At 32.0% G+C, this 25,439-nt stretch overlaps 1 protein-coding gene across 1 annotated transcript in view; it reads right to left on the bottom strand.

The window, feature by feature from the left end:
- LOC115882710 (leucine zipper putative tumor suppressor 2 homolog) overlaps positions 1-25,439 on the bottom strand; it is a 155,545-nt gene that overhangs the window by 37,873 nt on the left and 92,233 nt on the right. The window contains exon 3 of the mRNA XM_030900933.1: positions 7,843-8,054. Coding sequence (XP_030756793.1) covers positions 7,843-8,031 — 189 coding nt within the window. The 5' untranslated portion in view covers positions 8,032-8,054. The remainder of the gene's footprint in view (positions 1-7,842; positions 8,055-25,439) is intronic.

The following is a 25,439-nucleotide window of genomic DNA, read 5'->3' as shown; positions in this document are numbered from 1 at the left end:
GTTCAAGTAATGAATGAAGATAATCTTTCATTATCTATTCATTCAGTCTCCTTATTTTTCTTTGGTATTTGATTAAAATAACTTGGTTGTAGATTGTAGAACTTGTGAGTTGTGTGGTTTATTTGAACGTTAAGTAATTACTAGTTTTAATGGTTTTAATATTTAATATCATATCCATGTCTACTCAAAAAAGTGAGGTTAGCATTTTTATTTAAATTCATTTTGTACATATACATACTTACATTGCTACAATCTCTATTTAATCATGCGATTTAACTAAGTTTATTATCTAAATTTGAAGAAGTAAACCTATAGGAAAACTAAATGTTTAGTTTTGCTAGGTTAGGGTTATTTGAATAACCGGTTAATTTGTGTCGGTTAATTTTGTCAAGTTATTATTTTTTAAAGATAATTCCGGTTAACCTATAACCGGTTTTTACCAACAACCGCCCATCTCTACTGTGCATAGACAAGAGATGTAGGTAACAAGCGCGCATGCGCGAAAAGCCGACCGTAGTGCTGCGGCGCACACTGGTTCGCTCTTATGGACGTACGTGGCCAAAACCTGTATATTATTATATCGGGGAAAATTAATGTATCAGTTAATATTTTTTAGTAAATCTATAAATATTTAGGCGTTTGCAATTTCCAAACATATAAAAAGTTCTTTATCGTTAGACGTTTTCAATTATACAGGTACGCCAAAGTAACGATGATTCATTAGAATTTAAAAGCGCAATTTATTTACCAATATTAATATAGTATTACTTTATAAAGGTATTTAGGAAAAATTAAAAAACAACAAACAGAATGAACAATGGTTAGAAATCTGTGGTAAATCGTTGATTAAGCTAATAAAGATACAGGGTGGCCCAAAAAGTGTGAGAAAGTTCAATATCGTCGGATTTATAGACTCAAAATATGAAAAAAAGTATTATATAAATGTTTTGCATGTTTTATTAAGGTGCATATACTAAAAATATTTTGTTGTATAAAGAGTGTCCCAAAGTAATGATAAAATCTCGAACTTTTTTAAATCATAACTTTCCTGGATCGTGTTACATAATCATCGATTCAGCATAAAATTACATATAGGACACTATTTTTATTTGAAAAACTATGCGGTGTTACCATGCTATTTCTTATTTATTAAAATTTTCATTAATAATAGTAGGTATATCCGAAAATTGGTTAAAATCTGAGGTTAATTTATATTTGTTAATATCTAATGCTATACTATGTTAATACCCTGTACTTTACCATAACGCCAAAGAAAATAGAATAGATTTGTGAGAGAAAAACTCACATTATCTTATACCGGTCATTTTTATGGCGTGGCTAACAATGAAATATTTAAAATGCTCTATTTCAATTTTTAAATGCACATTTATAAACCATGCAACATTTATATAAGACGTTTGTTTACAAGACAATTTATGCTGAATAGCAGATATTAGCAGCTAATTTGACATGGTTCTCAAAAAAGACATTATGAAGTTTCATTTAAGTTAAAAACAATCACTTAGTTCAGCTGCGATATCCTTGATTTAGTTATGTATATAAAATATATTTCACAGGTTCAATATAATTTTGATATTTTTCAAATGGTTAGTACTATTTTTTTTCATATTATCTGTCAAAAACTGATATTATATGAGGAAAGTAACACGTGCAGTATGGTCTAATTATAAAATGCACTATTTAATATTATTTTCAAAACACTAAGTAAGTAATTTATTCATTGTCGATACAAAAACATTATGCTGTCATGTCTATTGCATATAAAATGTTATCACATAAGTGCTCTAAAGTGCATGAATTTCCAAAATATATTTATTAAACAAACCTTTCATGTTTTTTAAATATACTATTATAAAATATTTGATCATATATGATGTACTGGCGTTTTTGCATATATTGAGATGTTGGCCACAAGCGCGCATAAGCGGAAGGGACCGTAGCGCTGCGGCGGCGGAATCGCAAAACGGTACTTACTTAAAAAACATGCCTCGTACATGTTTTCGATACAACATCCTGGGTAACGCCTACTATCTCTGCTACTTTTCTTTGGAGAATTTCTTTTCGGTGAGAGCAATAATTCTTCCCCTCTATACTATGCTAATCCAACATACGGCTTTTTTTAGATTTCACTACTGAACACAAAATTCAAAAGAAAATAAATCGCGGCAGTCGTTTATTCTTTATTATCATGTTTATTTACAACAAAAACTCTTATCTTAAAGTTGTATGCCAATTTTTATCCTTGCAAGAAATTTAGTCAGAAATAAACAGTGATTCCATATAAGTTTGGTTGTGTGTATTTTAAGAACCGTTATTCCCAATTGAATGAGATTTTGGGTGTCTATGTTTTGCTAAGTGCTTTAACATTTGGCTTTCTACATAAATATTAGTATAAATATTTTCCGACACCACACATGACAGATTTTCTTTTCGTAAAATAGTCCCCTTAGTATTTACTAGCGATGGGAACTATCGAATGAATTAGACTATCGAATGGTTACTGAATGAATGATTTCAACTATCGAATGGTTTTATTCGAATAAAATCATTCATTCATTTGTATACTAAAGCATATGTGACAACCTCGCTGTGCGACTAAATGGTTATCGTTGAGCCACGACTATCGAATGCTTTTGATAAATGAAATTTAGTATTCGTTTGATTTTTGTGTGCATCAGTGCATTATTAGTTCTTCCAAATTTTTAGAACTTCACCTTATAAATACTGTGCTATTTTTGCGTTTATTAAAATATTTAAAATACTAAAATAGTAGTTTTTTTAATTGACGATTGTGTGCGTGTGCAGGTGTCAAATTTTTCCGAAAATTTGTGTGATTTTCTGTAGCTCGATCTTTCAATTATTTTATTTTATATGGTATTTATGGTCTATTTTTTAATGGGAAATTTTGAGAAGTAGCAATTTTTAAGAGAAATGAGATGAACTTGAAGTTTTACACGTGCCAATTTAAAAAAAAAGTTAACGATGTTTGTATTTTGTTTATGCTAATTCTCTTACATGTAGTTTTTTGCGAAGAAATATTTCATTTATTTTTTAATGTAAATGCCAGTAAAAGTAAATATTATTTTTTAATAATAATGTAAAGTACCCAATATAAATAATTTTGATTTCTAATTTTTCATTTATATTTTCCTTCCATTACACTGCATGCTTAGAAAATTAATAAATGTTTATATTTCATGATTTTAAAGTTTGTTGTTAATATAACAAATTAGCTCTGTAATTATTATTATTTAATAAACCAACGATGCCAAAAAATTTAGAGACTATATTATTTTTAAATAGGATCTAATATAAATAATTTTGACTTCTAATTTGTTGTTTATATTTTGCTACTACGTAAAAAAATGTTTATATTAAATTATTTTAAATTTTGTTGTTAATAGGTATAACAAATTATTACTGTTATTATTATTTTTATTAAACCAGTCTTTATTAAAAACATTAAAAATCATTTTCCTACATCCGAAATATTTTATTATCTAACCTAACCTAACAACAGAATATTAATAAAAAAAATGCAAAATATATAGACATACTATCCGTAACTAACTAAAGCCAAACAATAATATTCTTTGCTAATATCAACTAATACCAATATATGGCAACAGCGCCCTTCATAATGTATTTTCTGTGTAAATACTAGCACCTCAATAAAAAAATAATGTGTCCTTATCTTTATATGACTCCGCAAAAAATCAAAGATGCCGGCTTCTTTCTAGCATTGCCACCGACCGCTGTCGGGTTTCTCGGAAAGAACCTACGTCGCCGGGCGACAACTAAAATCCAGTTAATATTTTATTATAATCGATCCTGACGAATAAATGAATTTCATAAATGAATGAATTTTATAAATGAATGGTTTTTGCTGCCGAATTACTAGAATACAATATTTCAAGGCAGATGACGCATCTATTCGATAATTTTTATTCGAATGGTTTTCAACGAATGTTTTTTTACTAGCTATCGAATTATTCGAATGAATTGCAACTATCGAATGTTTCGATAGTATTCATTCGATAGTTCCCACTACTAGTATTTACTACATTTTTTGTCTCTCGTAAAAAAACACTACAACGCATAGTTTTTGTGAAAAAACATTTTGGACAATTTATTTTTCCAAAGCAGACCTACAAAAAAGGCAGGGAGTTCAAATATTCCATGGATATAGAACAACTACGTTTTTTTTGGATCAAAATAAGTTAATTGCACATAATTTACCTTTATATGAAAGTGCTTCGTTTGTCCGTTAGAGGGCATCAATCAAAAATAAACCCGAACGATAATTAATTTAAATCATTAATGTTTGTAAGCTTGCTATGAAGGTTATTGTTAAATATAATTTGTGATACCTACTATCATTAAAATCGAGTTAAGTCGGCAATAAAATTACTTAAATCATTACATATAAAATTACTACAAACACAAACAACAACTACAAACCCAAAAATATCTTTTACTTAAAATCAAATGACTTAATTCATTAAAATGATTTAAATCAAAAAAAGACAAAAAGTTTTCTATGAGCTTGCAGCTCTGGTTAGGTAAGATATAATACGGATACATTAATAGACATTTTCGAACGCAATCGTCGTTCTAAGGCGTATTTAACGAATGTTCCTGACAAGATCATTATACTAGTGAAATGAAGGTGATTGTCGGTCAGGAATAATCGTAATCACGTTAGAAATCCATTACGCTTGGCTGTCAGATCCACGAGAATAGCTGGGACGTATACGAGAGGCCTACGCGCCTCGTCTAATATTTGTTCCTTGAGAACCACCAACAAGATAGAAATTTTAAGTACTCGGTAACTGCTATTCGTTATAATATGGGTTATTTTGTAGGGGACTTTCAACTATGTTCAACGCGACACTTCGCGAATGTTCTTCTTTAACTGTAGCAATCAAATGAAATTTGGTATTTACATGCCGTTTTACACGTCTGTGAAAACTATTTAAATCTGAAATGCTGACCGAGTTCCAGTGTGTTGAAAATCCTCTTTTTCAGATACAACACATAATACAATCACCGTCTTCTACATTGTTTGTTGTCTACAAACACAGTAGATAGTAGATGGTCCCTTGCTCAAGAGCGTTCTGGAAATTAAAACACAGGGTTTTCTACAATCATGACTTGAGCACAAAAACAAAACGTGCAGTGTACCGAACAATAACTATCCCTCCCCCCTCCATGTATTAGCTATAACTCAGTAATTTTTCGAAAAAACATATTATAGCTTATATCGCTGAAAAGCTTAAACAATGGCGCGTTTTATGAATTCATGGCCAACTATGGTTTCCATTTAAAAAAAATATGTTTGTGTCATGTCAAAAATGACAGGCTTTAGAAAAAAATGGAGAACACATTATCTACAACTTGTATCTGAAAACTTTTTGTCTAAAATAGATTATAATGGAATTAGGCACGGTTTTTAAAATAGCCAAAATTTGTTTTAAGTTGTTTTGTCTAGTAAGCTATGAACTTTTTCAAAAATCATAAAGGCGCATATTTATGACCCCACAAAACTGTAATTCTTTCCCCATTTAACCGACTCTATCTACAGTAGTTTCCGAGATGCCCATAGAGAACATAGAAAACTCACCCTGTATAAAATGACAGCGATCTTCATTTCATCACCATCACCGATGCCGTTTTTTTATAATATTGAGAGGAGGCCATATTTACTTGAAGTTGCAGAAAAACACGATTTCGTTTTTTAGTCCGACATTTAATGGTTTACAGTCGGTAAATATTATTTTAACAAAAATAGTAACGTTAAAATTAAATGATATATACAGATACTCCCGTACTAAGCACAGTATAAATAAGTTTTTTTCCTGTAAACAGCTTGCTTATCGTTTGCATTTTATGCCTTTGATGTTTATTTAGAGCTTTCGTAGAAGTCTAAATATTGGTGCCCGACTCTCTTGACGATTCAATTGAACGAACCGTGTTGTAAGCAATGAATCAATTCTCACGAGTCTTTGAACGAATGAGCCGTAGAAACGAACGATCACATTAGGGTCGGATTCAATTCTCACGACTCTTTTTTACGGCTCATCGTTCAAATTTTATGGATCCGTGCTGACCACGATTCAATTTGAAGGAACCGTGTTGTAAGCAATGAATCAATTCTCACGAGCCTTTCAACGAATGAGCCGCAGAAACGAACGATCACATTATGGTCCGATTCAATTCTCACGACTCTTTTTTACGGCTCATCGTTCAAATTTTATGGATCCATGCTGGCCACGATTCAATTGAACGAACCGTGTTGTAAGCAATGAATCAATTTTCACGTCTCTTTGAATGAATGAGCCGTAGAAACGAACAATCGCATTGTGATCCGATTCAATTCTCACGGCTCTTTTTTACGGCTCATCGTTCATATTTTATGGACCCGTGTTGGCCACGATTCAATTGAAAGAACCGTATTCTAAGCAGTGAATCGAATTTCACGATTCATTTTCAATACTCGTTCAGATGAACGACTCGTTCAATGTTTGCCCACCTCTAATGTAAGCATTACTTTTTCCTACACTTTGGTCTGTGCTTTGGTGGGCAGAAGTCAGAATATTTATAGGACACATGGTACAGAACGGATCATAGGCGGCGTCGGGCGTCCTTTCCGTCGGGCTCGTGCTATCGGGCTCGCAGCAGGCCGCGGGCGAAACAGTCGCCGATCGTGGGAACGCGAACGCAGGTCCGCGACGAACAAAAAAGAAACGGCAACCCGCCCGCCGGCCGCAGCAGCATCTCGCCTTGCCTACTTCCATCTCCGCAATATACGCTCGAAAGTAGGGATGTTCGATTTAAATCGATTCTTCGGAAAATCGATCTTTTGACATGCGATTCCCAATTTTTTGAATCGATTAATCCGAAACCGATTTGGGTGAAGTTTTTTTTACTTGAAGTCACTTATAAAACAACAACAAAACATCCAGTATACCGGATGCGTCTCAAAAGTAGCTTACCCCCTATAACTGTTTTATTTTTTCAGATAAAAAAACGAGATTTGGTATGTTAGTATATGACATAAGTTAGGATTGATTTACATGTTCAATTGTTTTCGGTTACTTCCTGTTTCACCGGAAATAACTACAACTTTTGATTTTAAATAGTACCCTCGGTATATTTTTATTTTATTCGATAGAAAATGACACTCTCTGAATAGAATGACATATCATTATGTCAACTTGTGACATTTTCACTTAAATTTTTTTACAAATAATTTGATTCCGCTCACTTGGTATTTCGAGTCAAATTATTGTCGTTATGAACAGCATATTAAAATTTCAAATAAACCATATGCAAAAATGTTAAAAGTTGACATATGATATGTCATTCTATTCAGAGTGTCATTTTCTATCAAATAAAGCAAAAAAATTCCGATAGTGCCATTTAAAAAACAAAAACTGTAGTTATTTCCGGTAAAACAGGATGTGACCGAAAACAATTGAATACGTCAATCAATTCTAATTTATGTCATACACTAACATACCAAATCTTCCAATTCGGATGAATATTGTTTTTCAATTTATCATTGAAGGCCAGTTTTTCCCTTTTTATCCACTAAATGCCATTTAATTCTGTTTTTTGCCACTCAATCTTCAAAAATAAATAAATTCTCTTTTTCCAACAATTCATATGCATTTTAATTCATATTTTTCGACAATATTATATCAAACTGTAAATCAAACTACTCTCACATTGTTTTTTTTTCGATCGTATAGTAAAGCCAAATATACTCATCTTTTTATAAGGAAAATAATAAAAGAATACTCCCAGATTTCTTCTTACCTTCTCCAAGACGCCGCTGTATGGCTGAATGTTGGGAGGGGCCAGTCTGCTATGGATGGAGACCGCATCTTCGTTGGGTTTGGAGGAGTTTTCCTCCACCGAGCAAACGCTGGGCGAGCCTACTAGCTCGCAAGGTGAGTCGTCGGAAAATAGGGTTTCCGTGCCGCTGTCGGTAGTACACGATGTCATGACTGTCACATTATTGCGGGAAACTGAAACAAGAAAGATAAATATTATTTTAGCTAAAGTGCAAATAATTTTATTTAAAAAAAAGTTTCACTAAAAAAAATAAGAATAAAAATATACCAAATATGTAATATACAGCGTGGTCCGAACTGTATTCCAGAAACTTTGGCAGCCTATTCTGCAGATAAAAATAAGTAAAAAACTTCCTATAAATGTTTGTTCTAAAATGTTTAGTTTCGGAGATACAGTGTGTAGAAGTTTCATTTTTATTTCGATTTTTTCCAAATAATTTCTTAAGTAAAGTCAATATTTGGATGAAAATTGGTGTCTGGGAGTTTTTTGGCATGAGAAATTTGATTTTGATGTCAGTATGACTCCTATTTGTAGAAGGCGTCACCTACATGTGTTTTAACTGTTTTGAAGAGTCATAACTTTTCGTCTGTACCTGTATAAAACTACTGAGTGGAAAAATATGCATTTTCGTGATTTTTTACGTAAAAAATGTCTCTTGATAAAAATCTCTACGAGCAACCGTTCTCAAGATATTTAGAATGGAAATAGTCAATACATGTCATTATTGACAAAAAATAAACATTTTGAGTATTGTTATTTGACTGAAGTTATAAATTTGAGACCTTTTCATTTTTTTAAAATTAATCAGTAGATGGCGCCCTCTACAAGTAGGTGTCATATTGACATCAAAATCCAAATTTTTCATATCAAAAAACTCCCAGACACCAATTTTCATCCAAATATTGACGTTACTTCAGAAATTATTTGAAAAAAAATTAAATAAAAATGAAATTTTTATACCTTGTATCTCCGAAACTAAGCATTTTTGGACATACATTTATAAGAACTTTTTTACTTATTTTTATCTGCAGAATCTGCTGCCGAAGTTTCCGGAATACAGTTCGGACCACCCTGTATATGTAGTCTGTCCAAGGGAAGATTTCGACAAAAACATGACAGAAAATACTAAAATACAATATGCCTGTGAATTAAAATGACAGACATAACTGTCACTGTCAGAGATCCTTTCGTCAGACAGACTATTTTGGACAGTGGTTTACAGTTTATATTAAAGTTTAATATCTATAAAGAATAATTACTAACACTTGTTGATTTCCGATTATAATAGGAACATATGTGTTTTTTAAATCTTTAATGGTCTTCGTGATGTTGTAGGAAAACAGAAATCTTTTATATTTTCCCGCACATTTATATTTCAATAGGGACAATCAGGTACCGTCATTATGTACTTGATGATTAATTGAAGAAATAGTACCATCAAAAGAATTAATAATGGCACTGTTAAACTAAGTATGATTAATTTTCTCTCTACTATTAATTGAGGCTTTTACACGCCGAAAAGTGCTGATAGTGTAGGACGAAAATCATTTCCATAACATTGATTACAATTGGACCTGTTAAACGTTAAGTTGGTTTTGTACACCAACAAAAAGGATATCTTATAGAAATGTGTACTTTTAAGTATAACAAAAACTTTTCAAACTGTACGTGAATTTCTATCATTAGTCTATTGACAACAGAACTGGAGAGTCACATTATCATGTTGATTGAATCCTCTTGCCTTACGAGTGGTGTCATTAGTTTTAGTAACTTTCTTGGTCTTGGTAATGTGGTATTTATTTGGTAATATTTGTAAAATATAAACTGTTTGTTGATACTTTGGTGAACAAGCGCTTCAATTACTTGTTTAAAATATACAGGGTTGTTTACCACATACGACACGGAGTATTGTAGCTTTGGGTTGTTGAAGGACTATGAGAGCTACAATTTAAAAATAATTTTACAAGATACAGAGTGTCCCAAATAAGTAAAAAATATTATAGTGATATTTTTTTAATGGAACACCCTGTATATTATTATATTTTTAGATTCTACGACTGAAATAAAAATAACTTTGATTAAGGTTTATCACACTTAAACCTTACCGTTTTTGAAATATTTTCAATTTTATAAAATGGCAGCAAAAATTTTAAGGCTTCATTTCTCCAAGGGTATCAAAGTTTTTATTACTAAATATTTACTGAAGTTTATTGATTGATCAGATATTATGTTGCAATAATAAACAAAATACTACCTTATACAGAGTGTCTAAAAATTTATATTAAATAATTACTAGCTTTAAACTTGAAGAGATAGATAAAAAATGGTATAATACAATTTAATAGACAATTAGATTTTGCATCTGATTCTCGTCAAATATACAGGGTGGTCCGTTTAAATTAAACAAGTTATTGCCGTTTAAAGTTAGTAATTATTTAATATAAATTTTTAGACACTCTGTATAAGGTATTATTTTGTTTATTATTGCAACACAATATTTGATCAATAAATAAACTTCAGTAAATATTTAGTATTAAAAACTCTAATAGCCTTTGAGAAATAAAGTCTTAAATTTTTTACTTCAATTTCATAATTGAATATATTTCAAAAACGGTAAGGCTTAAGTGTGATAAACCTTAATCAAAGCTACCTTTATTTTAGTCATAGAATCTAAAAATAAAATAATATACAGGGTGTTCCGTTTAAAAAAAATACAACTATAATATTTTTGACTTATTTGAGACACTCTGTATCTTGTAAGAATATTTTTAAATTGTAGCTCTAATAGTCCTTCAACGAACCCAAAACTTACAATTTGTAAAAATCTAATCGTATAGCTACAATACTCCGTGTCGTATGTGGTGAACAACCCTGTACTGAGTGAAATGCTTCTTGAAATTTATGATGACAAGCGCTAGTGGTAGCCACTGTTCGTTTATTCCACTGATCTTGTAAAGATTCTTTATTATGCCTAAAAATAAATTTAAATCGAGATAATACACATAAATCACGATGAATAACTTTGATAGTGACAAGGTACTTTGTGAAAATAGGCTGACCAATCTTTTTTACTGCTCCGAGCCGTGTGTAATCGGTGAATCTGAACGAAGTACGATTAGACTAGGCGAAATAATGAGAAATATCTATAAAAGGCAAGATGTCGAACAAGGTCAGGCGCATTGTATGTACATTTCTCGTAAATTTCATGCCGTCTCGAAGGTCTGCACTCTACTAATAATAACGTAAGCATATTTCTTCTTTCTTTTGCAGCGAATCGAACCAGGTTTTGAGGTGTATTGCGTTGATATACAGTATACAGAGTGGCTCATAATGTAAGTAGGCGATTAACGCAAATTAATAAAATTTGTCGGTTAACAATAAGTTTAATTCGGGCAGTTAAGATTCAAAATGCTTACTATTGTAATAAGCTGAAGAAACACGACAAACTAGTTCCTTCCACCAAAAAGTGAATTTGTCCAAAGAAATACAGGGTGGCGTCCATGTGGCGTCTCTCATACGACGCGTAGGCTCCAAGGAGAACGATAGTTTATATCGAAATGAAAGTTTTGTGCATATGTAGGTTGATTGAAAGCTTTTATAAACATATATAGAGTTATACAGGGTGTCCTAAAAAAAAGTTACACATCAAAGTTGTGTTTTTTGTAATGGAACACCCTATATATTAATTGATTTTCGGATTCTAGAAAAAAAATAAAGGTGAGTTTTGTTAAAGAAACATGTGCCTAAAACGTAAGGATTTTGACATATTTCACATTTTGTAAAAATGAAAAAAGTAAATTTTCAAAAAAGTTACCGTTTTTGAAATACTTTCAATTTTGTGAAATTGCAGTAACAATTTTAAAGCTTTATTTCTCCAAGGGTATCAGAGTTTTTAATACTAAATATTTACTGAAGTTTATTTATTGATCAGTTCTTGTGTTGCAATAATAAAAATTTTACTACCTTGTACAGAGTGTCTAAAATTTTATTTTAAATAATTACTAGCTTTAAACAGCAATAACCTGTTTAATTTAAATGGAACGCCCTGTATATTTTAGGAGAATCAGATGCATAATTTAATTGTCTATCAAATTGTATTATACCACTTTTTACCTATCCCTTCAAGTTTCCGTAGAAAATGCATTTTCTTATAATTTAGACCTCATTTATCAATATACCCATGGAATATTGACCTTTTAGGAGTGTTTTTAAAGCAACAATGTATAAAATGTACAGGCTAGTAATATTATTGTTTTCTAACAAAATGATAATATTACTAGCCCATTTGTATGCAAAAAGAAATCTATTTAAATCTTCATAAAAGAGTACACCATTAATTAAACATACCAGCATTATTTCCGCCCAAAGACTAATTAATTACATACTTAATTATGTTCGTGAATAAATTATTCTAAATAAATGTGGATTTGAATCCGAAATCAATATAATAATAAGTTATAAAAATGAATGTCTCTGTTGTTACAAATAACCATTTGTTAAAAAATAAAATATCATTTTTAAGGTGTTACTTTTTACCACACTGTTTAATACACAAAGAAAATTAAGTTTTTTAGTTTTTGGAGCAATTATTATTAACCAACGCAAACAGTCAATTAATGTAGTTTGAATACTGGAATCATCTTAATTGGTCCTCTTTAACAAATATTTAAACAGTTTTTTTTATTTTTTAATAAAATAAACAAACTATATCGACAATATTAATATCTGTACTCTTTAAAAATTTGGTACATTTTTAAAAATAATCTAAAATGTTTACGTGACAGTAAAATGTCAGTATTCCATGGGTATATTGATAAATGAATTTAAAATTACAAGAAAATGCATTTTCTACGGAAACTTAAAGCTATAGGTAAAAAATGGTCTAATACAATTTGATAGATAATTAAATTGTGCATCTGATTCTCATAAAATATACAGGGTGTTCCATTTAAATTAAACAAGTTATTGCCGTTTAAAGCTAGTCATTATTTAAAATAAAATTTTAGACACTCTGTATAAGGTAGTATAATTTTTATTATTGCAACACAATAACTGATCAATAAATAAACTTCAGTAAATATTTAGTATTAAAAACTTCTATAGCCTTGGAGAAATGAAGCCTTAACATTTTGACTACAATTTCACAAAGTTGAAAATATTTCAAAAACGGTAAGGTTTAAGTGTAATAAACCTTTATCAAATTTACCTTTATTTTAATCATAGAAACTAAAAATGTAATAATATACAGGGTGTTCCATTTAAAAAATTAAAACTTTGATATGTTTTATTTATTTGGGACACTCTGTATCTTGTAAAAATATTTTTAAATTGTAGCTCTAATAGTCCTTCAACGAACCCAAAACTTACAATTTGTAAAAATCCAATCGTTTAGCTACAATACTCCGTGTCGTATGTGGTGAACAACCCTGTATAAAAGGTAGGGAGGAAATTTTGGCATCTCAATTCCCGTTAATAATGTCCCAAGGGAGTTATGACTCTAGGGTTAGTGTAACAAAGAGACGATATAAGCTTATATTAATTCAGTAAGAAATAAATATTTAAATGAGTTTATTAAAAAAATAGTTACTGTAGCTCTTAAAATAAAACGCTACACAACTGTATGTTCTATTAAAAATGGAAAGTGTTGTAATAACATGTGCTCTTATTCCGCGGTATCTAAAAAGTGTCGAGAACGCCAACCGTAATTTTTAGCACAATTTACAGACACCGACGCGTTACGCAACCCAGTCAATGGAATAATTAACTGCGGTTAGAAAAGCCATTAAGACATTTTCGTAATGTGTAATGCATTGTTATGTAAGAAGATATGTCGTTATACACGTCTAAAGAAAGGACAATTAGCTTAACAGTTTGAGTCGTTTAGCACATACCCACATTTTTGCCATTTCGTTTAATTGGAGCAGTATAGTTTTTTTTAGAAATGTGTAGGAAAGTTTAGAACGCTTGGTGAATTCCCATAATGCTGACAAATACAGTAGAACTTCGACAGTTCGGAAACATATCGGAACAGCTATCAGCGAATTAATTAAGTATCCGGATTACTGGACGAATATTTTTATAATGTTATCTATACTAATCTGTACTAATATATAAAATCCTTAAGTAACTGACATACTGATTAATCACGATCCTGCTCAAACCACTCAACGTAAGAAGCTCAATTTGGCATACAGGTTGATTCTATGGTGTAGAGAACTCGAATTCTAAGGGGGTGAAACTATCCCTCAAATATTAAAATATATTTTATTTAAAAACCGGTGAGTTTTTCGGAAAAACTCTTAAACACGTATATTTTATTTTGTTGTTTTACATATTTTAAGATTTTTTATAAATTTATACAGGGTGTTTCATAAAATATGACCATTGATTAATCACGATTCTACTTAAACTCCTTGACGTTTAAAGCTGATTTTTGGTAAACGGATTGACTGTGGGGTGTAGAGGTTCGATAAGGAGGGGTTTCTCGAATCTCAAATTCCAAGAGGGTGAAAACGCCCCTCAAATATTACAATATTTGTTATTTCAAAAACGGTTAGTCTTTCGGGAAAACGCTTGGACAAGCATAATTCATTTGGTTTTTTTTACATATTTTGAAATTTTTTAAAAAATCATACAGGGTGTTCCAAAAAGTTGGATAATTTATTAACCACGATTCTGCTTAAACTGCTTGACGTAAAAAGCTTATTTTTGGCAAACGGATTTTTATAAAATAAATAATAAAAGATTTTTATAAATAAATAAAAGAGTGTTATAAAAGATGTAATAATTTGTTTACTAGTCTGTGTTAGTGTATTTAAACCTCATATATAGGCTACAAATAACTCTAACAGTGTCTTTTGACATAAAATACAAATTCTGTATTAAATATACCGTAGGTTAAGCGTTTTCCTGTCAAGAATTTGGCCTGGGTCGCATTTTCCCAGCTCGCCGCCATAAAAAAGTCATAAAAAGTGCGTAAAACTTAATCCTACCATTAGAAAAGTCGTATAGAATGACTGGAAAGAGTGTTAGTATTATTAGTAAGCGTCGAAATAACCATATTCGAATAATTTAGGAACCTCTCAGATAATAAAAACAATAAAAAATAAATAAACAGATAAATTTCCTAATTAGCCCGAAAGAATATTTATTCGAAACGTGTTAATTTCACGTTATTTATTACACAGGGTTGCTCAATTTGAATGGGATAAACTTTAAACAGAGAATTAAGTAATCGATTGAAAACTTGGGGTTAGAAGAAAGACGAAGAACATTTGGGTGGGAGTCTCAGTGCGTGGGTGATTAGTGTTTTTATAATTTAAGGGGAAGTATATTATATTAATTATGTTTATATGTAGTTTCTGTAAATATAAAGCCAGATCTCTTAGAAAACACGATCTCCATTTATTATAATTATTTGCATTTTAATTTTAGCGATTTTTTATGTAACATTAACTGTTCCATAATCACTCTATCATATCTCTAAGTATTATTAGCAACATATCACTAAGTATTATTTATTCTTTCAGACTGTGTTTAGGAGGGTTAGGCGCAGAATTCCAGTAAGGTTCTCCTAGACAAGAAGAGATGCAATGGGTATCTTACATACATACAGTGGTGGCCAAAAGTATGGAAACTTTTTACTTTTTAAAATATCACAGAAAATATCGCTATGCTTAAACTCTCAGGAATATAAATGACCAGCTTATCAGCAAATAAAAGTATTCCAAAAATTACACAGCGAAAAAAATCTGTTTAGCAGTTTTTGTAGGAGAACAATAGATTTCTTGTGGCCAAAAGTATGGAAACCATAAATAAATACATTAAAATTATTTAGTTTAAGCTGATAAACGGTACGATTTGCTTCAGATAAATATAAACATCATGCCCAAGTCTAAATATTTCTCTACAGTTTAAAAATAAAATAGTTGAATTATACAAGAGCGGTTATAAACAAATTCAAATAAGTAAAAATTTAAACATTTTAAAGGCACCGTTTCGAAAATAATTCGTAAATTTAATAAAACAGGAACGTTTCAGCAGCTTTTAAGTCAGGAAGACCAAGAAGTTGTGCAACAGGACAATGAAAGTAATGAAGAGAATATCAATGGGAGATCCAAGAAAAACATCCACAGACATTTCTCGAGAAATGGGTGAAAGGGGAATATCGGTGTCTGCACGCACGGTGAGAAGAAGGTTGGATGACATGGGACTTTTGGAAGAGTTGCGGTGAAGAAACCACTAATATCAAAGAAAAATAGGATGATCCGCTTTAAATTTGCTCAAGATCATCTCACCTGGTCTTATCAGAAATGGAATACTGTACTGTTTAGCGACGAAAGCAAGTTTCAACTGTTTGGTAGTGACGGGAGACGTTATGTCCGAAGACCAAAAGGTACACGGTACAGCCATAAGTACCAGATGCCCACAGCAAAACATGGGGGTGGGAGTATAATGGTATGGGGGTGTTTTTCTCGCTCAGGTGTTGGTCCTCTTGTTAAAATTGATGGGATAATGGACCGTTTTTTGTACAAAGACATATTGGAGAATAATATGCTGCCTCATGCTGATTAAGAAATGCCTCTCAGATGGTTGTTCCAGCAAGACAATGATCCCAAGCACAAATCTCGGTTTGTTCAAAATTGGTTAAATGAACATAATGTTCCACTAATGGACATAACCCTCACAGTCTCCGGATCTTAACCCCATAGAAAATTTATGGGACCATTTGGATAGCAAAATTCGAAGCCATTCTATTTCAAATAAAAATGAATTATGGGAAGTGCTAAAAACTGAATGGGCGGCCATTTCCAGTAAAGATTGTACGAGATTGATCGGTTCGATGCCACGAAGATGTAGAGAAGTAATTAATTCAAAGGGATATTCCACTAAATATTAGTAATTTTTATATTATCTTGAATTTTAATAAACATTCTTCTTAAGTTTCCATACTTCTGACCAAGAAAATATTCATAATTTTTTATATATTTTTTGATAGCTGTAATTTTTTATTTAAATGTATTAGGTTTTGTAGGAAATTATTTGTAGGTCACGATTATATAAGTCGTTTTATTTCATATTTTAATTTCTCAGCATAAATGACAAATTAAAAAAGTTTCCATACTTTTGGCCACCACTGTACATAACTTCTGTTTTATGACATTTTATTAACCTTTATAATAAATATTATAATTATAAACACGTGTTTTATTATGTTTATTAATATTTACTAACGCTTTGTGAATTTACAAAAGTAATTGTAGTTAAATTTGTAAAATTGGAGATAAATTTACAATGAATAAGTAAATTTACTAAGAGATACACATTTTTAAATAAATTCACAAACAATATTGATGAATATAAAGATATAACATATTTTTATATGGGTTGTACTTTTTTACACGGGGTTTATATTTTTACATGGGTTCTACTTGATATGTTACAACTTTTTGTAGTGGAAGAGCTGCCAAGCTTTTTTACGTTTTATATTTCTAATGGGATTAGAATGCGGTAAATAAAATCATTTTTTTAATATTTTTACGCTTTAAGGTACGACCGTTGATGTGTTCCTCCCATTTTATCCGCCGGTACAACGTCCTTAGCTTTAATTAAGTAACTAACGAAAATAAAACGAGAAAGTGGTATTTTAGCCGGCGATTATCTGAAATGTACAGTTAAAAACCTGTTTAAACAACGGCTTTAAAGTAATAAAATAAACGTCTGCTGAATTTCGCGATTCGACTGCTCGGTCCCGCTCGCAATCCGATCGAGCCGATCGATTAGAGACGAAGAGAGAGAGAGAGAATAAGAAAAAATATTATGTACAATACATTTGTTAATTAGGTAATCCACTGGAAAGAAATCCCTTTCCGATAGTCTTATCCGATAGTCAAGCAGCCTTAAAGGCGATGAACCCAGTAACCACCATTTCGAAGTTGGCCAAAGAATGCTTAGAGAAGCTGAACAAATTAGGCAAAGAAAATAGAGTCCTCCTACTCTGAGTGCCAGCCCAACAAGAGATAGAAGGTAATGAAAAAGCAAAACGATCTAGCTAGAAAAGAAGCGAACACTCCACTAACTGAACCAGAACTGCTGTGTTTCCCAAATAGAAACCAACTTAAAGCGGAACTCAAGAACCTGGAAGACTCATCCCTAACGTGGAATGGCAAACCTCCAACGGTCAACAAGACACCAGAGGAAATCTCTCAGGATTTACGAGTTTTACAACCGAGAAAAATCTTTGATTTTCCTTGATTTATGTAAGAACACTCTTCCATTTCAACAAGACGCTATCTCCTTAATGAATACTTCAGTAAATTGAAGCTGAGGAACAACGGTGAAACCAGATTCTGTGAGGAAAACGGGGAAACATCAGAACACTTATCACTGAGTGCGCCGAGACGACTACCATTCGTGCTATAAACTTTGATAAGACTAATATTGGAGATAGAGAATTAATATATGTAAACCCGTCTCAGATACTGGCTATTGTCAACGCCCTAATACTGTGTGATGAGTTATAACTCAAGAATTACGAGAGATTTCACTGAACATTTATTAAATGTAAAAATTAGAAAGATCCTGCGCGATATATATGAGACATTTTTTTCCAACCGGAAGTAGCCGCCATTTACACCAATAAATCTTCTTGAAATTTAATGTGGGCAGACTGGTTTTATGACGGGTAGATCTACCGTTACGAATTTAGCATGTTTTACGCAATATGTATCTGAATGCATTGATAGTAATGGGCAGGTGGATGTTATATATATACGGACCTTGCCAAAGCATTTGACAAACTAAATCATTCTATATTACTGGACAAACTTAACTCTATGGGTTTTACTAGACCATCTTTATTATTTTTAAAATCTTATCTCTCTCAAAGAAAGCAATTTGTCTCATATAGTGGCTACTGTTCGACTGACTATATTGCTACGTCAGGAGTTCCTCAGGGATCAAACCTGGGCCCACTTTTATTTCTATTATTTATTAATGATCTAGATAATATCCTTAAGTGTTTTAGACTATTTTTTGCTGATGATTTAAAAATTTTCTTGCGTATATCGGATAGAGCGGATTGTAGTTTCTTGCAGACACAGATTGATCGCGTTGTAGAATGGTGTGATGGGAATAAACTAAAGTTAAATGTTGATAAGTGTAAGATAGTGACATTTTCCAGAAAAAAGAATGTACAGTATTTTAATTATAATATAAATAATACCGAATTGGAACGACTTAGTGTAATCAAAGATCTTGGAGTTTATTTTGATTCGTCTTTTTCATTTAGTGATCATATTATAACCAAGGTACGAGAGGCTCTTAAATTTTACGGCTTTATAGTTCGCAACTGTGCGTCTTTTACTGACTCAAATGCATTTTTAATATTATACTCAGCATACATTCGATCTAAACTGGAATATGCTTCATTGATTTGGTACCCTGTGTATACCTGTTACAGGCAGCTTATTGAGAGAGTACAGAGAAGATTTTTGAAATTTGTTTCATATAAAGTTAGCGGAGTGTATCCTGAAAGGGGTATTCCCTACATTAATTTAATTAGCACCTTTCAGTTGCAAACTCTCGATTTGAGAAGAAAGTGCGCATCAATAGTCTTCCTGTATAAGCTGTTGCATAATGCGATAGATAGTTCTGAGCTTGTTGCACATATAGATTATTTGGTTCCTTCTATATCGACTAGATCGCATAGAACATTTTATTGTGCTAGAGCCAGAACTAATTTGTTGCTTAAATCTCCAGTTTATGTCATGTGTAGCAATTATAACGTAATATCTGATAAATGTGATATTTTCTTTGATAACTTAAGTCACATAATTGCTTTAGCTAATAATATGCTGCACAGCGGTGTGATTTGAGTTTTTTTTGTTTATATAGTGTTTTGTTTTTATAGTTTGTTTAATTTGGATTTTTTTTGTTTTGTTCATCTGTACTTGGTATCTGATTTTGTATCATTCACCTTTCAGTGCTTTTTACTTCTGTTAATTTTTAAGATTTAATTTACATTGATATGTTTTTTTTCATTTATTTTTTATTTAGAGGTTAGTGTATTACTAATTTATAGATATATATTGTAAAATTGTCCTATAATTGGTTTGTAACTGTTGGGCAATAAAGATATTATTATTATTATTATTATTATTAAATGTAAAAATTAGAAAGATCCTGCGCGATATATATGAGACATTTTTTTTCCAACCGGAAGTAGCCGCCATTTACACCAATAAATCTTCTTGAAATTTAATGTGGGCAGACTGGTTGTTGACTGGAATGACTGTTGCTACCAGCACCGACGCAATATTAGGCTAAGCCGGCGCCAAAAAAACCTAAACAATGGCCGAAGAAACGGCAAAAATTATCATATAAAGAGATCGCAAGTAGATTTGCAAGTCTAGTTCTGAAACGGTGTAGGCACCGAAATCGCCATCAGGATATGTACGTTCTTCATCGTTTAGAAAACATTTTTAACGTTTTTGTCATCTTTACAGCCTTTCTTATAATGTATATAGGTATATAAAAAGTTCTTGATTTAGGTTTTCTTTTGGTTTCCATTTGGGAAGCTCAACGGTTCGTCCAGTTAGTGTTCACCCCTTTTCTAGCCAGATCGTCCACTTTTTCGTTATTTTCTACTCTTTGGTAGGGTGGCACCCAAAGTAGAAGGACTTTATTTTTTTGTCTAATTTGTTCAGCTTCTCTAGGCATTCTTTGGCCAACTTCGAATTGTTGGTTACTGAGTTGATTGCCCTTAAGGCTATGTCGATAGTGTAGGTTTCTGCTTAAAGAATGCTGGCGTAAGTGCCTATTGGTTTGGAGTATTTAGTTTTCGGCCCAAAGACTTCTATATCAGTATACCTCGTTATAGTATGGTCTTTTAAGGGCTGAGCAAACGTTTCTCTCTTCCAATTGTTTTTGTTGCTCACTACTACAGAGGGGTGTTTTTCAAAGTTATATATTCTTGGTCATCCACTGGCAGGTGGAGAAGAGGAATATTTTTTTGACGGTATTCCAAGCTGTTGAGTACGGTTGTTGTCAATGATTATTCTAATAATTGTCGCATTAGCATTTCTACCGATAACAATGTCCAGTGGTGTTAGGTCCACAATGACTTTCATTGCTGCTGTTGGACAAGTTTCTTGGCTTCTGTGATTCAGATGCAGTAAATTCCATGTATGCATCATTGTCCGTAACATAGCAATTATAAAAGTTTTTCTAAATGCGTAACCCTTTGGGCCCAATCCACTGTTCCACGTATATGGCTGCGTATATTGTTAACTTCACGGGTAGATACGTGTGTTTGGCCCTCGGGTCCGGCCGTCACTGTTAATAGCCACATACCTATTTAAACGATCGGGCAAAGGCAAAAAGAAAGAGTAACCTAACTGAAAGCGTGCCTCTCAGCCTGTTTCTCACGGTCGCTTATTACGGCTCGCGGGCAGCGCGTTTGGCCCCCTTTGCCTCAGCCATCACGAGAAGAAAGAAAGCCTTTCAATGAAAACGGCCGGCAAACAACAACCGCGCCGTGGTTATTGGCTGCGTTGCCCAGCAATCGCCTATATTATTACATCGACGCTTGTGAGTCACGGGAAAGAGTTATGTTTGTTGTTGTTAAAGTCGTATGCACGCTGATGGTATTACGTCAAAAATATGAATGCTGATATGTTGTAGTCCTTTTTAGATCTCTAGGTTACATTGACCGGTCCTGTCCTTTTAAAGGTTGATTCTCACTATACCTTCTATATCAGCTCCCTTCCGATTCCCTTCCGTTTACATAAAATATTATATCATGTAAATGAATAGGACAATGCACACTATCCGTTCCGTTTCCCTTCCGTTCCATATCCTTTCCTTCCATACTGCTTCCGTACATATTTTGACGGAGAGGACTGAAGCGTATCGAAAACAGCGTTGTCAAGTTCTTACCTTTGTATCATATTCTTTTACCTCCTAATTAAATCTATTACCTTTTTCAAAAGATACAAATTTTAAAATAAAACTTTCATAATGATATAAATTGTACAATAAAAAGTATGGAACTGATACGGAACGGAAGCTTACGTATAGCGTCCAGCGTCAATACAATAAAAATACGGAACGAATATGGAATGGATATGGAATGGATATGGAATGGATATGGAATGGATATGGAATGGATATGGAATGGATATGGAATGGATATGGAATGGATATGGAATGGATATGGAATGGATATGGAATGGATATGGAATGGATATGGAATGGATAAGGAATGGATATGGAATGGATATGGAAAGGATATGGAAAGGATATGGAACGGATATGGAATGGATATGGAATGGATATGGAATGGATATGGAATGGATATGGAATGGATATGGAATGGATATGGAATGGATATGGAATGGATATGGAATGGATATGGAATGGATATGGAATGGATATGGAATGGATATGGAATGGATATGGAATGGATATGGAATGGATATGGAATGGATATGGAATGGATATGGAATGGATATGGAATGGATATGGAATGGATATGGAATGGATATGGAATGGATATGGAATGGATATGGAATGGATATGGAATGGATATGGAATGGATATGGAATGGATATGGAATGGATATGGAATGGATATGGAATGGATATGGAATGGATATGGAATGGATATGGAATGGATATGGAATGGATATGGAATGGATATGGAATGGATATGGAATGGATATGGAATGGATATGGAATGGATATGGAATGGATATGGAATGGATATGGAATGGATATGGAATGGATATGGAATGGATATGGAATGGATATGGAATGGATATGGAATGGATATGGAATGGATATGGAATGGATATGGAATGGATATGGAATGGATATGGAATGGATATGGAATGGATATGGAATGGATATGGAATGGATATGGAATGGATATGGAATGGAAACTATAAAACCTTATTGAGAATCAACCTTAAAAAAATTTAATATCTTCCTATACCTAAAATAAATCGTCAGTTATTTAAGATTTAATTTTAAAGCGTATATTTTTCTTGATTTTATTTAGCTTCCTTTGACAGTGTCAAAAAATCAGACAATTTATTTCCATCTGTTAGAAAACTAATTATTTGTGTTTTCTATATTATAAATACTGGTGCTTAAGAGTGTATTTATAAAAATATATCTCGTATTTTCGCTCTTTAGTGACATTTAATAGTTGATATTATTATTAATATACCGTATGATCGAAAATAAAACAGCGCAAAGTTGGCTTGAAAATGGTGATCGATGACATACTGCTTTTTGAACAATATGCCACAATATGACATGGCCTTAAAGTCATAGGCTACTGGTTAAAATCAAGAAAAATATACGCTTTAAAACTAAAGCTTAAATAACTTAAAAATATTTATATATTTTAGGTATAGGAACATGTACAGACACGAATTGAAAACCCTTTTCACTAGTGAAATAAAAAAAGTTTCCATTTGGAAAAAAAATATTTATGATAATTTTTTAATCGCTCAATTCCATGACAGCTACCGCCATTATCATATGTCATTCGAAAAATTTAATTTTTGAAGTAGATAGCCGTCACAATGGCTGTGGTAATCAATAAATTTGACGTTTAGGCTATACACATTTTTTCGACAGGCTGTTTTTTTTTCTTCCAAAAATTTTAAATATTTTTTTCTCTCAAAAACGGTTCATGTTAGGTATAGATTGTTTAATATCAAAATTCATAAAATTATACAGAGAATTTAAGTATGTAATAAAAAAAGGGGGAACCCATTTAAAAGAAGAAAAATACTCACGCCGCTATATTGAAAATATTTTTAATCGATAGATCTCGTTGTGAAACAATGATTTGCACAAAATCTCCGATCTAGACATTGTAGTTCACCCTGTATACGAAAAGAATACTACACTATGGCTGCAAGTGCCTAAAAAAGTGGTTTTAATATTGAATTTCCAAGGATAGACAACAGATAAACCACAAAATGATAGCATGGTACCCACGAGGAATCAAGAGACTCAGAGGAAGACTAATCCTGAGGATTAGTCTTCCAACTTAGGCCCAACTACAAAGAGAGTAGATAAATATGTGAGAGATGCTACACCATAATAGAAAATGGTTGAATAAGCCGAAAATGATGATGATGATGATGTAAATTAAATTTCACTCTTATTTCCCAATGTCTTGATCACCACACTCACTTCTCAATCATTAATTATTATCATCATCAAATCCAGCTTTCTTTCACCCTTAATTAACAAACAAAAAACAACTCTTCAGATATCAGACATACTTCTACTTTGGTAGCCGGACAAGAAAATAAAAAAATGTATATTTATTTCTGAATCATATTGAATTGAAGTTATTTATTGTCACATAAAAATAAACAATTTACATCATACAATGAAATCACCAGCATGCTTAATAGATTTATCATAGTAGATAAGTTTTATAATTCTACTTAAAGCTATTCCGTTCTTATAAATGTCATAATTTGTTACAATACCGCGCTCTCATATACTTCAATCATTTTTACCTCCATTCAAACAACCTATACATATATTCCCCCTATCGAATAATACTTCTCAAATCAAATAGAACGTATAATTTGCCAAACAATGAGCAATTAACATCGGAGCAATTGCGGTACCGTACTGCCGCATATTATACGGAGAGTACTAAGACCGATATGGTGAGCGATAGAGAGCTAATGCCACCGTAGCAACTTAACGTACCCACAGGAATGGGCATAATGGACTCGATGTTGGTGGTACGGCTTTGTTATGGCGACTGTTGTTGTTACTAATACTTTTCCACTTATCTGCAATAACGTTAAGTACGGCTAATAGTTATTGGATGATTTAAAGAGAGCCAAAGAATAAACTTGTTTAGAGAAGATTACTGCGGAAACACTAATAAATAGTATATCCAAAAAAATAGTTTAGTGGTACTATGGAAGAAATAAGTCAAGGAAGGAGGCTATAAAATGGGTCTCAAAATGAATTTAGCGAAAAATAAAGTAATATACAGGGTGGTCGAATTTTAATAGTTTAGCAGATACACGCAGTATTATTTCATATGGCGTATTCAATGGTAAAATATGAGAGAAAAATTATTGGGTGGCTTTGATAAAAATTTACTGTAGAAAATGCCACGTGAAATATAAAACCGCGAATATCTCCGAAACCGTTAAAAATTTTGAAATACACTAAATACAAAAAATGTTTATTTATTTATTCTCCATCTATTGAAAAAATAATATACAGGGTGTTCCATTTAAAAAAACGAAGAAAAATTATTTTATATTTTAGAAAGTTTGGCGTAGAATTTTGAACATCCTGTATGATTTACGATTTCCATAATTATAGAAAAGTAAGTACAGAACTTCTACAGTAAATACCTTATATAGTTTTGATTTCAAAAGGCAGAAAAATTTATAATTTATAATTTATAATTTTTATTTATTTATTAATATCTCTAAAACTATCAAAATACATTTACTCTTGTCTTAGGATTATGTAAAGTGATCTGAAAGGAAGCCAAAATGC

This window comes from Sitophilus oryzae, unplaced genomic scaffold (assembly GCF_002938485.1).
Source record: "Sitophilus oryzae breed Bouriz unplaced genomic scaffold, Soryzae_2.0 scaffold_179_pilon_pilon, whole genome shotgun sequence".
Taxonomy (NCBI): domain Eukaryota; kingdom Metazoa; phylum Arthropoda; class Insecta; order Coleoptera; family Curculionidae; genus Sitophilus; species Sitophilus oryzae.
This window is presented reverse-complemented; position numbering and strand designations above follow the sequence as displayed.